Source organism: Neolamprologus multifasciatus, chromosome 8 (assembly GCF_963576455.1).
Source record: "Neolamprologus multifasciatus chromosome 8, fNeoMul1.2, whole genome shotgun sequence".
Lineage (NCBI taxonomy): Eukaryota > Metazoa > Chordata > Actinopteri > Cichliformes > Cichlidae > Neolamprologus > Neolamprologus multifasciatus.
This window is the reverse complement of record NC_140446.1, coordinates 27,393,919-27,406,889: the sequence shown is the minus strand read 5'-3', so window position 1 is coordinate 27,406,889 and position 12,971 is coordinate 27,393,919. Positions and strand designations below refer to the sequence as shown.

The window sequence follows — 12,971 nt, the reverse complement described above, 5'->3', positions numbered from 1 at the left end:
GTGACACAAAGATCCTCTTCAGCTGAGCCCTCACTGACACCTGCTGGTGTGTGTGTGTGTGTGTGTGTGTGTGTGTGTGTGTGTCTGTGTGTGTGTCTGTGTGTGTGTGTGTGTGTGTTCGTGTGTGTGTGTGTGTGTGTGTGTGTTCGTGTGTGTGTGTGTGTGTGTGTGTGTTCGTGTGTGTGTGTGTGTGTGTTCGTGTGTGTGTCCGTGTGTGTGTGTTCGCGTGTGTCCGTGTGTGTGTGTTCGCGTGTGTGTGTGTCCGTGTGTGTGTGTTCGCGTGTGTGTGTGTCCGTGTGTGTGTGTGTGTGTGTGTCCGTGTGTGTGTGTCCGTGTGTGTGTGTTCGTGTGTGTGTCCGTGTGTGTGTGTGTTCGTGTGTCCGTGTGTGTGTGTGTGTGTGTGTGCGCGCGTGTGTGTGCGTGTGTGTGCCCGTCTGTGTGTGTGTGTGTGCCCGTGTGTGTGTGTTCGTGTGTGTCCGTGTGTGTGTTCGTGTGTGTGTGTGTCTGTGTGTGTGCGCGTCTGTGTGTGTGCGCGCGTGTGTGTGTGTGTCCGTGTGTGTGTGTGCGTGTGTGTGTGTGTCCGTGTGTGTGTGTGTGTGTGTGTGTGTGTGCGCGTGTCCGTGTCTGTGTGTGTGTGTGTGTGTGTGTGTGTGTGTGCGTGTGTGAGTGTGTTAGATAAAAGAATCACTGTATGAATGTGTGTGAATGAGCAGACAGGCGTTGTGTAAGTACTCGATTATTAGGTGAGACAGTCTTCAGTGTCCTGGAGGCGGAGCACTGACAGGATTCATGAAGCTGCTGCTGTGCAGTTTCTCCAGCGTACAGCACAGTTACATCCTGCTACAGAAACCACACACTTATTGTGTGTGTGTGTGTGTGTGTGTGTGTGTGTGTTTGCAGGACACTGGAGCAAGCAGCTTCGGTGCCAGTGGTTTATGCCACGGCGTATTACTCCCTGGTAGTGCGTGGCAGATTACGCCCTGGAGAGACCGTGCTCATCCACTCGGGGTCAGGGGGCGTGGGCCAGGCTGCCATCGCCATAGCGCTCAGTAAGAAGTGCAGAGTGTTCACTACAGTCGGTGAGTAACACTCGCACACAGACTCACAGTAACAACTCTTATTATAGACTCTTTTAAAGCCTCTTTAATGAGTTGTAATTCTATCTCATGTCTTTTGGGGGCGGGGCCTCTTGTCTAGGCTCAATGGAGAAGCGGGCGTACCTGCAGAAGAGATTCCCTCAGCTGTCAGCAGAGGCTTTCGCCAACTCCAGAGATGCTTCCTTCGAGCGGCACATTCTGCTCCACACACAAGGCAAAGGTAGCTGCTCAGTGCTTCAGGACTGACGTCAGATGTCTTGGATTAGCAGTCAGCAATCATTCCTGTGCTCTGCTGCAGGGATGGAAGACAATATTCCCTGAGTATTGATATGCATTAGTATAAATGGCTCTTACAGGTTACTCCAGCCTTTGAACACAGTCGTATTCCAAGAGCAGAGGAGCTGCTGTGAGTGGCTGCTGGAAGCTGGGCCTGCAAAGCTGCTCGCGGCCCGGCTTGAGTAGGCAGGCGAGACATGTGAAGGGCAGAGGCAGTGCCCCCACCCGTCGGCTCCATCCAGGCTCTGCACCGCCTTATGGATCATACTCAAAGGCTCAGAGACTGTTTGAACAGAGAGCCGGTCCACACTTCCTGTGTCGAGGTCCTGGATCCAGAGACAGACATTACGTCCAGAATCTCTCGTCTTTCTTTCAGTAGTCATTTTCCCCGTCCGGTCACTGGCTCACTGTAAACTCATTATTAGTGAAATGTGCATCGTGCACCTGTGCCAGTGAGTTTCCTCCCAGTGCTGCATCGATGACTGTGTGTGCTTCTGTGTGAGCGCTGGTGCTGTGTCGTTGTCAGCTCATGTTTGATGTTTCCTCTGTGGGACACGGCACGTGTACTGCAGACACTTCATGTTGAGGAACCCAAGAATGTCCTGGAGCAAGACTTGTGCTCACAAAGCTTTAGCAGGTTTCTGAGTTTAACAAGTGACAGTTGTGTGAACTGAGTTAGTTATTCTTCCATGTTATACTCTGACTGACTGACTGTGGCGTCGTGTTTGCTGTGTGTGTTTCAGGCGTGGATGTGGTGCTGAATTCTCTGGCTGAGGAGAAGCTGCAGGCCAGTGTTCGCTGCCTCGCTCGACACGGACGATTCCTGGAGATCGGCAAATATGACCTTTCCAACAACACTCCTCTGGGTCAGTATCTGCTGTTTATTGACAACAGGATAGATAAACATGTTTTATTAGCTTTTTAAAGGTTCCTGCAGGTGTTAACCAGAGTTTTGTTGTCAGAAATGATTCTTGAAGCCTTGACAAACGCTGTCACGTTGCTGTGATTCCTCCAGGCATGGCCTTATTCCTGAAGAATGTGGCTTTCCATGGTATCCTGCTGGATGCTCTCTTTGAAGAGGGCAACCAAGAGTGGGAGGAGGTGTCCCAGTGTCTGCAGCAGGGCATTGTGGGAGGAGTAGTTCAGCCTCTGAGAACCACAGTGTTCGATAAGGACCAAGTGGAGCAAGCGTTCAGATACATGGCTCAGGGCAAGCACATCGGCAAGGTGCTGGTTCAGGTGAGTGACGTGTTTGTACTGGACCCGCCCATCCCTACATGCATGTGGCTGGTGTGTTACTGTGGCTGCACTGCTGCTGATCTTCTGACCAGCTTTTCTTTCCTCACAGGTCCGCTGTGAGGAGCAGGGAGCAGCTGTGCAGCCTGCTTCCCCTCTGTCTCTGCCAGCTATCTGTCGCACCTTCTGCCACTCGTCCCACTCCTACATTATAACTGGGGGGCTCGGGGGGTTTGGCTTGGAGCTTGCTCAGTGGCTGATGGAGAGGGGAGCCCGCAAACTGGTGTTGACTTCTAGATCAGGCGTGAGAAACGGTAGGGCGCGATGACACGGTGCTCCCACTGATGTGCACAGCCTGCATCCGTGCTGATGTGACTCATCTACAGCTTCACTGTTGAACTGTCTTCAGGGTACCAGGCGAAGCGGGTGCAGGAGTGGCAGAATCAGGGTGTGGAGGTGTTTGTGTCCACCAGTGATGTCGGCACACTGAGAGGAACAGAGCAGCTGATTGCTGAGGCCTGTGCCATGGGTCCAGTGGGCGGTGTCTTTCACCTGGCCATGGTCAGATTCCCTTTAGTCATTTATATGTGTCACCTTGGAAAAATCATGTTTTCACAGGTTTCATGGTCCTTCCTAAATTTGGACTACGTATATGTGGTTCGTGCACTTTGGCTGCTGCAGCTGTCACTGAGCTGAGCCCTCCATACTTCTGCTCTTCAGTGTCACTAACTAACCGTGGGGGGGTAACTGCCCCTCCCACAAACAAGCCGTGGATGTGTTAGAGGCAGCAGTGACTTATTACAGCGAGCAGGGGAGAGTGCTACCTTTCATGTTTGTGCCAGTGCTAATACCTAACAGTAGCTTTCTTTCTCTACTTTTATTTTGAAACAACACATTCAGAATTTTATTTTCTAAAGTAACTTCTCAGTCAAGACGGTTTGTTTACATTTACCACGTCGTCCAGCAGCCGCCTCACTCGCTGTCTGACAGTCTAATGCTGACGTTGCTGTCAGTGTTTGGATCCTGCGTTATTACTGCGTTATTACTGCGTCATTACGGCGTCATTACGGCATTATTACTGCAGTATTACGGCATACTTACGGCATACTTACGGCGTCATTACGGCGTCATTACGGCAGTATTACGGCGTCATTACGGCGTCATTACGGCATTATTACGGCGTCATTACGGCGTCATTACTGCAGTATTACGGCGTCATTACTGCAGTATTACGGCATACTTACGGCGTCATTACGGCATTATTACTGCAGTATTACTGCATCATTACTGCATCATTACTACATACTAGAATGATGGTCAGATCCCTTTGTTGGACTTCAATAGCTGCAGTGTCACATGACATGCAACGAAAACAAAAGCAAGAACGATGCTAACGATGTCGACTCAAGTTTCTATCAGATGCTAACATGCTAACAGCTAAACGACTGCCAGTTAACGTTTAAAGTGACCGTTTGTTGATGTTTGTTTGCATTCAGGTGTTGAAAGACGGTATGTTGGAGAATTTAACTCCTCAGCTTTATCTCGACGTTAACAAACCTAAGAATGACGGCACCATCAACCTGGACAGGTAAGTGAGGAGAGTGGCTCCTCCCTCTGTGTGTCACTGGCACCATCATGAGCTGACCTCTGGATGCTTCCATTTCCTCTCTAGAGTAACAAGGAAACTGTGTCCAGAGCTCAGACACTTTGTGGCCTTCTCTTCAGTCAGCTGTGGCCGTGGCAACGCTGGCCAAAGTAATTATGGCTACGCCAACTCTGCGATGGAGCGCGTGTGTGAGAAGCGCCACTATGATGGCCTGCCTGGACTTGCAGTCCAGTGGGGTGCCATTGGTGATGTTGGGGTGGTTCTAGAGACCATGGGTGGGAATGACGTTGTGATCGGCGGCACCCTCCCGCAGCGCATGGCGTCCTGTCTGGAAGTGCTGGACTTCTTCCTGTGCCAGCAGCACCCAGTGGTGTCCAGCTTTGTGCTGGCGGAGAGGACGGTCGTAAAGAGCGAAGCAGGAAACCGCAAAGACTTGGTGGACGCTGTAGCTCACATTCTAGGTAAGAGTCAGGTTATATAACCGGTGTTATATAAGAAAGACCGCCGTCCTGAGTCGCTTTGGTGACCTGTGAGGTTACTTTGTGTCACAGACTCATCTCTTCTCACTCACAGGTGTGCGGGATGTCAGCAGTCTCAATGCTGACACCTCATTGGCTGATTTGGGTCTGGACTCTTTGATGGGCGTTGAGGTTCGCCAGACTCTGGAACGCGACTATGACATCGTCATGGCGATGAGGGATATCCGCCAGCTCACCATTAACAAGTTGCGAGAGCTGGCCAATAGCAAGCCAGAAGGACAAAGCGGTATGAAGAGCTGCTCTTTAATGCAGAAAGATGTTTGAAAAGGTTTCAGGTTGTAAAAACGCACTTATGTGTTTATGAGCTGTTAAGACTCTTAGTATGAAATGTGTTTTTCTCCACACACCACAGCTAAGAAGGACGGCGTTCGCTCTGTGCTGGAGTCTGATCTGACCAAGCTGATGGTCAGCCCCAGCAGCCCTACTGTGATGTCACTCAACAAGGTGAAGAGCCAGGACGGGCCGCTGTTCCTGGTACATCCCATCGAGGGCTCCATCGCCGCCTTTAAGACGCTTGCTTCTAAGCTCAGCGTGCCTTGCTACGGCTTGCAGTGCACCAAAGGTTTGTTACACTTTACAGACAATGAAAATACAGAGTTTTCAAAGGAAATCTGCAGAGTCGTTTATGAATCGTGTGCAGACTCAGGTGGATGCAGTCAGGAACAGTTTGTAGACTTCGGTCAGTATTTTGTGTGTCTGCCTTCCTCAGCACAGCCTCGACTCTGAGGAAGCTTTTTGTGATTGAAGTCAATCAAATCTAGAATCCTTCAGGACGTCAGCAGGATCCCACACTGCTGGGCCCGGGTCCGGGTTCTGGTCCAGGTCCGGGTCCGGGTTCTGGGCTGATAGTGTTGCAGTGTGTCTGCGGATGGAAACTGACTCCATTAATTCAATTCAATTTTATTTATATAGCGCCAAATCACAACAAATGTCGCCTCAAGGCGCTTCATAGATACAGAGAAAAACCCAACAATCATATGACCCCCTATGAGCAGCACTTTGGCGACAGTAGGAAGGAAAAACTCCCTTTTAACAGGAAGAAACCTCCAGCAGAACCAGGCTCAGGGAGGGGCGGGGCCATCTGCTGTGATTGGTTGGGGTGAGAGAAGGAAGACAGGATAAAGACATGCTGTGGAAGAGAGACAGAGATTAATAACAGATATGATTCAATGCAGAGAGGTCTGTTAACACATAGAGACGTCACTCATGGAATCAATTCCTTTATTGATTCTATTATTGATTCTGATCGGCTCCACTGTGAGAGGCAGAGAACAGTCAAACACATGTTGGAGGTGTGATCAGTGTTTGGGTCGTTACTCTGTTACATAGAACACTTCTAAAAAGTAATGCAGTATCTTAATTACTCCCAAGACAAAGTAATTAGTTACTTGTCTATTAGTTACTTGTTACAGTGCTTTCTCTGTGAAGCGCACTGTCTCATAATTACATTATAAACCTGCAGTCACACACACACACACACACTGTTTGTGCTGTTACCGTAGAAACATGAGACAGCTCGACTGATCACGCCTCTGTGACCTGCTGAAGCTCAGCTTCCTCATCGCTCTGAGCTCCAGCTCGGAGCTAGCAGGCTGTCTGTGCAGGCGCAGTTCGCACTTTAGCTCTCTCGTCCTTTTGTGCAATAAACATAAAGTAATCTTCATATCCAGCTTCAGACTGCGCCACTACAATTCATGCTGATTGTAGCACAAGTGGAACCAATAAGCAGGATTCATAGTCAAGCAGACGACCAGTTCCAAGGAGCTGAACTACTGGGAAGAACCAGTGCGATGCATTTTGTGGGACGCGTCGTGGTAGCTCCTGCTGGGGTTTAGGACAGACCTGAATGATGAGAAGGATCTGGGTGTTGCAGGGCCGTCCTGGCTGCGTGAAGCTCTGGGATGCTGCCTCTGGACTGGCACACTGGGCTGCTGGTTCCCCTGTTTAAAGACCTGAGCGTCTGCTCCAGCTGTCACACTCCTCAGCCTCTGTGCCAGAGTGTGTCTGTCAGTCAGGCCTCTGATTCAGGAGTTTGTGTCCTGGTCATGATCCCTGGAGCAGCTCGTTATCCTCTCGCCTGCAGCGTCTGTGGCAGTTTGCACAACCAGTCTACATGTGGTTTGTGAGGCTTCCTACTTTTGTAGGATCTTCATCTTACAGTACAAAGAGCCGCTGCAGCTGTTGTTGTGTTTTGGCGCCTGATGGATAACTTTTCATGTCGTTTGAGTTTCAGGCTCGTTGCTGAGCTGTTAATCTGACCGCCTGTGTGGGTTTGTCAGCATGATGGGGCTCGTATTAAAATCACTTTACAGAAAAACTTTAAAATACAAAATCAACACTTTAACCATCGTGGAAACGACGTGTCATCAAATGATGAGTGTGCGTCCTCACCAGGTGTCACAATCATGTGTGTAACTGTTAAACAGCAAAATGTGTTAAAGCTGAAAGTCTGTTCAGAGGTGAAACTGCAAACACGTGTACACGTACAGCTCCCTCCATCGTGGCCCTGATGTGATCTCATGTTTTCTGTTTCACAGTTTAAATGTTTGTGGTTCTGTTCACATGTTGTGCATCAGCTGTTTGTGTCACTGTGCAGCCAAACTAACTCCCCTCATGTTTCCTCTGCAGCTGCTCCTCTCCACAGCATTCAGGCCCTGGCTGCCTACTACGTCAGCTGCGTCAGGCAGGTGCAGCCGGACGGCCCGTACAGAGTCGCTGGATATTCTTTCGGTGCCTGTGTAGCGTTTGAAATGTGCTCGCAGCTGCAGACCCAGAACCAGCCTGTGGACTTCCTGTTTCTCTTTGACGGCTCACATTCATATGTGGCGGCGTACACACAGGTCAGAGAAACACTCGCGCATCTTTATTTCATCTAATCAAAACATATTAGGGATGATTGGCAGAGCCGCAGATGCAGATGGTCACATGATCAGGTATGAACAGGTTTGTTTTTGATTTGCAGAGCTACAGAGCCAAGCTAACACCCGGCAACGAGTCTGAGGCTGAGACTGAAGCCTTGTGTGCCTTCATCCAGCAGTTCACTGGCGTTGAATACAACAAGGTATACTGTCTCTGACCCACACGTTCACACAAGTATCCCTTTATCAGCATCAGCGTTAAGGCCACACAACCTGAGCTGTTGCCTCACGGCGGCTGTAACTGTAAAGTAAAGATGGCGACTGTAACACAGTCTGTGTGGTGCAGGTTCAACAATGTGATGTTTGGAGCTGTTATGGAGACTAAAGTAAAACCTCTGGTTAAATCAAAGCTTCGTACAGTTGCTCACTGAAAGCTGACATTTGTAACTCCTGAATATCGAAACATCTGTGATGTTCATTAATTATGTGTCACTTTTCTGAAAACAATAATCTCTCCGCGAGCACGCGGTAACGTTTGCTATGAACTTACAGTCGTCTCCATGGTTACGTCCTACAGCTTTTGGAGACTCTGCTCCCGCTGTCAGACCTGACTGCACGCGTCAGTGTGGCGGTGGACCTGATCACCGCCGCTCACAAGGACATCGACCGAGACTCACTGACCTTTGCAGCCTCCGCCTTCTACTACAAGCTGAAGGCTGCTGATGCTTATGTGCCTTCTGCAAAATACCACGGCAACGTGAAGCTGCTGCGCGCCGAAACCAGCAGCGAATATGAGCAGAACCTGGGAGCTGACTACAAGCTCAGCGAGGTAACGATGCACATTTACATCAGTCTGTAGTGCGTATCCTTACTGTGTGTGTGTGTGTGTGTGTGTGTGTGTGTGTGTGTGTGTGTGTGTGTGTGTGTGTCTGTGCGCGTCTGTGTGTCTGTGCGCGTCTGTGTGTCTGTGCGCGTCTGTGTGTGTGTGTCTGTGCGTGTGTGTCTGTGCGTGTGTCTGTGTGTGTGTGTCTGTGTGTGTGTGTGTGTGTGTGTCTGTGCGCGTCTGTGTGTCTGTGCGCGTCTGTGTGTGTGTGTGCGTGTGTGTGTCTGTGTGTGTGTGTCTGTGCGTGTGTCTGTGCGTGTGTCTGTGTGTGTGTGTCTGTGCGTGTCTGTGCGTGTGTGTCTGTGTGTGTCTGTGCGCGTCTGTGTGTGTGTGTCTGTGTGTGCGTCTGTGCGTGTGTGTGCGTGTGTGTGCGCGTCTGTGTGTGTGTGTGTGTGTCTGTGCGTGTGTCTGTGTGTGTGTGTGTGTGTGTGTGTGTGTCTGTGCGTGTGTCTGTGCGTGTGTCTGTGTGTGTGTGTCTGTGCGCGTCTGTGTGTGTGTGTGTGTGTCTGTGTGTGTGTGTGTCTGTGTGTGTCTGTGCGTGTGTCTGTGTGTGTGTGTCTGTGTGTGTCTGTGCGCGTCTGTGTGTGTGTGTCTGTGTGTGTGTGTGTCTGTGTGTGCGTCTGTGCGTGTGTGTGCGTGTGTGTGCGCGTCTGTGTGTCTGTGTGTGTGTGTCTGTGCGCGTCTGTGTGTCTGTGCGTGTGTGTGCGTCTGTGTGTCTGTGTGTGCGTGTGTGTGTGCGTCTGTGTGTCTGTGTGTGTGTGTCTGTGCGCGTCTGTGTGTCTGTGCGTGTGTGTGCGTCTGTGTGTCTGTGTGTGTGTGTCTGTGCGCGTCTGTGTGTCTGTGCGTGTGTCTGTGTGTGTGTGTGTCTGTGTGTGTGTGCGTCTGTGCGTGTGTGTGCGTCTGTGCGTGTGTGTGCGTCTGTGCGTGTGTGTGCGTCTGTGTGTGTGCGTGTGTGTGTGTGTGTGCGTCTGTGTGTGTGTGTGTCTGTGTCTGTGTGTGTGTGTGTGCGTCTGTGTGTGTGTGTCTGTGTCTGTGTGTGTGCGCGTGCTTTTCTATTAACTCAGTCTGAGGCTTCCACTGTTCAGTGTGCTGCGTCTTTCTTCAGGTCTGTGATGGCGAGGTGTCGGTCCACGTCATCGAGGGAGATCACCGCACTTTCCTAGAAGGTGTGGGGGCGGAGTCTATCAAGAACATCATTCATAACTCGTTGGCTGAGCGAGCTGACAAACCAAGGGAGGATTAAACATCCACCGTCTCTTCACCCTGTCCTCAGCTTTCCCCAAACTAGACTGTAAATGTGTCGTTGTAGGAAGTCTTTGCACTGCTTATGTTTACATGCTGTTAGCCTAATACCCCAAATGTTAATGTTAGTGAACCAGCCGACATCCCATCATCTCACAGCTCCATCGATTCCAAGTTTGGTTTTTTGTTGCCATGTTGTTGTTTGCAGAAGTTCATCCCACAACAAAATAATGTGGTTAAAAAATTAATGTAACAAAGTAACGAACACTGACACGTTGACTCCTGAGTTAACATCACTTACTTTGGTGTTTCTGCTCACGCAGACGCCAGTAGACAGGCAGACGCGCTGCGAGCAGCCTGATGAGCGACTGTGGAGGGCTGACCCTGCAGCCGTGTTTCTGCTCACTAACTGCTCCTAACACAAGTTGGAGGCTTTTGTTTACTTGTCAGTCATGTGACCACACAGTCATCAGTTACTGTGGAAACCAGCAAATGTTTACATTGTCAATACGTTAACAAATTAAGTGTTTCATAAACTGTATTTTAACAATGACACTCGTTACTGTGATTTACAGACCAGTTATTTCACTAATTCAGAAGAAGCTTCTCTTCTTGATGGACTGTCGAGCGCACGCTGCTCTGATAGTCTGTGACGGAGGCGTCGCTATGACCAGATGTGTCTTCAGAGGTTAATCAGAGATGTGAATGATCGCTGTAACAGTGAGATCATATTTACTGATGTAACCTCTGAGAAACTTTCCTTTTAAAGGCTTTGGTCCAGAGATCTACAACCTCAGCAAATAATCCAAACCTGAGTACAACAGCTGGCCTGAGGCCTGTGATTGGGTCGGTGAAGGCAGCTGCTGATTGGAGATGAATGTGCTGAGGAGTCACGATGGACGTGACAATAAAGGCCTCTGTTTTATTGTAATGTTTCTGTTCTGTATTGTAGGACTAATAAAGGCCTCAACAGTCGCTCAGTGTCCCGTTGCATCGATGATTCCTGTGCTTTTGTTGTCGTTACGATTTCTGATCATTTATCTTGTAAATATAGTTTTTGGGTTTTGTTTCTTAGAGGATGGGTCAGTTCATCAGGGGCTGAAACACAAATCCTGTTGGCCCAGAAAATTCTTAGTCGCTGTTGACGTGGCGCCACCCGACCGTTTAGTTAGTTATATGACACTTTTCTACATGCAACAAAGGTGGTGATGGAAGAACAACAGCAAACGTTTTTCATAGCACAATGAAGACCAGACAGCAAAGCAGGGAGGGAGAAATAAAGGGCCTCAGGTCAGAGTTGAACCCGGCCGCAGCCTTTACCCCATGACCAGGTGACATGGTCACCCGCCTGACCCTCACGCACAGCAGCATTTCACTTCGCCAGGAGTATGTGGGTCGAGCATGCAGACTGAACTGTAGCTGCACGTCAGAAAGCCGAGTTTATTCCACCACCAGTTTGTGAGTGAAGGCTCCTTTAAAGGATTTAGAACAAATGTCTGAAGGAGGAGGGGCTGCAGAGGTGTATAAACACAGGTGGGCGGGGCTAGTGTGCAGGATGACTCAGTGTTGGTACATTTTGTTAAAGTTAAATGTTTTCAAGCTGACGAGTAAATTCGCCAGCGAGCTACGTTGAGCGGACCGACTGCACGTCTCCTTAAGGTTTTCATGCTCTAACAGCTGATCGCTGAGAATATATCAACAGTAATGTCGTGTAGTTCCCACGGCTCTGTATGTGTCGCACCTGCGTATGCTCCCCCATCACATTCATCACCTGTTCGTCTGGTGTCTGGAGCATGCAGGTGTGTGGAGCAGAGTGAAATCACACTGATGCCGTTTTATTCAACCTGGATCGTAGAAGTTTTAATCAACAAAGGTGTCAAACATGAACTGACTCTTTGTCCCGTCAACATTACATGTTGTTTTTTGAAGTAACAGGTTCAGTGATCTTAAAAAGCTGTGGTAACGTGTCGCTGATAAAATCAAAGTCATTTTCAAATTATTCACTTTAGTTCAAGTCAGCTTTATTGTTTTACAGTCGCCATCAGCTCTACAATATTACAGAGAACTTTCCCCACATCAAAAATCCTGCGTGTGCTGCAGCTGTGGGTGGAAGGACTCACGTTAGCCTCCAACAGGAGGAGGCGTGTGGGGTGGTCAGCGGGACGAGGGAGGAAACAAGACAGTGAACGAACTGTAAAGCACTGACTGCTGCTTTAGTAACAAATCAAATGAACACTGTCGTTAAAAGTGTCTGTATTATGGGATGGATACACCCTTAACAAAACAAAGAAAATATTACAGAACAAATTTTCCCCTCACGCTGTTGGCCTCGAGGAAGCAGCTCGATCTAAAACATCACAGTCAGCTGTAAAGTGTCGTGTCAGTTTTTATACAACGTCAAAGAGCTTCATGCCCGAACAGTCAGGTTATAACAGGAATAAGAAATGCACGGTCTGGTTGATGCAAACAGCTGTGTGTTAATCCAGCAGCAGGACATGCTGGAGGATGGAGCTCAGCTGAAACGACCCGTGAAGTCCTCACAGACTCATGTTTACCATCAGGACCAATCCCTGCAACTGAAATATAATCGACTAAATATCAGAGTTGAGAAGGTTGTGTTAGCGTGGGGTGAGTGCAGGATGGGGAACTCCATCGTACGACAAATTTCATTTCCTTCAAAAGGCATCAAGAGAAGCTTCGAAGGTAAAATGAAGGTTTTAGTGTGAAACTTTTATCTCCGCACCGTGGGAAGCTGCAGCTTCATGAATACACAGAAGGATTTGGTTTCACATATTTCCAGACATAAATACTTCTTAATCAGTGCCAGTAATGTACTGCTTCCTGCGTTTAAGCTTGATGCTGAAATCTTGCACCGTTCTTACAAATAAAGCAAACAAATGTGTTTCTATGATCTTACTCCACGGCCACGTTCATACATGTGAAAGTCTCCGTCCCGTGTCCTTCACTTATCGTTATCCAGGTGTGAATTGTTCACAGGACTTAAAAGAAGGACGTGTCTGTGGAAAAGGCGCCGGCCAACCTAAACTCCTCCCTCATCAGGACACAGAAGAGCCGCTGAGGCAGCGCCTTGGAGTACGCTGCTGGTCGCGGCACGCAGGTGCGCAACAAGATCTCCCGGCCTGCTGGAGGGGGGAAGTCTGGCACTCTGCTGCTGCCCCCAGTTTGCTTCCTGTCAGATCCCAAGTCCTCGTCGACGGGCGCCAGGAGGGCAGC

The 12,971-nt window shown here is 49.3% G+C and overlaps 3 protein-coding genes across 6 annotated transcripts in view; 1 reads left to right on the top strand and 2 right to left on the bottom strand.

The window, feature by feature from the left end:
• Positions 1–10,712, top strand: part of fasn (fatty acid synthase) — a 27,882-nt gene extending 17,170 nt beyond the window's left edge. For both annotated transcript variants that reach the window (XM_085171344.1, XM_085171343.1), the window contains exons 29-42: positions 901–1,079; positions 1,198–1,317; positions 2,117–2,239; positions 2,389–2,612; positions 2,722–2,923; positions 3,019–3,170; positions 4,106–4,197; positions 4,282–4,676; positions 4,789–4,980; positions 5,107–5,316; positions 7,383–7,594; positions 7,717–7,815; positions 8,190–8,441; positions 9,601–10,712. In XM_085171344.1, coding sequence (XP_085027470.1) covers positions 901–1,079; positions 1,198–1,317; positions 2,117–2,239; positions 2,389–2,612; positions 2,722–2,923; positions 3,019–3,170; positions 4,106–4,197; positions 4,282–4,676; positions 4,789–4,980; positions 5,107–5,316; positions 7,383–7,594; positions 7,717–7,815; positions 8,190–8,441; positions 9,601–9,738 — 2,590 coding nt within the window. In that variant the 3' untranslated portion in view covers positions 9,739–10,712. The remainder of the gene's footprint in view (positions 1–900; positions 1,080–1,197; positions 1,318–2,116; positions 2,240–2,388; positions 2,613–2,721; positions 2,924–3,018; positions 3,171–4,105; positions 4,198–4,281; positions 4,677–4,788; positions 4,981–5,106; positions 5,317–7,382; positions 7,595–7,716; positions 7,816–8,189; positions 8,442–9,600) is intronic.
• LOC146513251 (uncharacterized) overlaps positions 1–12,971 on the bottom strand; it is a 234,897-nt gene that overhangs the window by 82,233 nt on the left and 139,693 nt on the right. The gene's annotated exons all lie outside the window — the stretch shown is intronic.
• rab3gap1 (RAB3 GTPase activating protein subunit 1) overlaps positions 9,931–12,971 on the bottom strand; it is a 37,138-nt gene continuing 34,097 nt past the window's right edge. For all 3 annotated transcript variants that reach the window (XM_085171348.1, XM_085171349.1, XM_085171350.1), the window contains one exon: positions 9,931–12,971. In XM_085171348.1, the coding sequence (XP_085027474.1) occupies positions 12,738–12,971 (234 nt within the window). In that variant the 3' untranslated portion in view covers positions 9,931–12,737.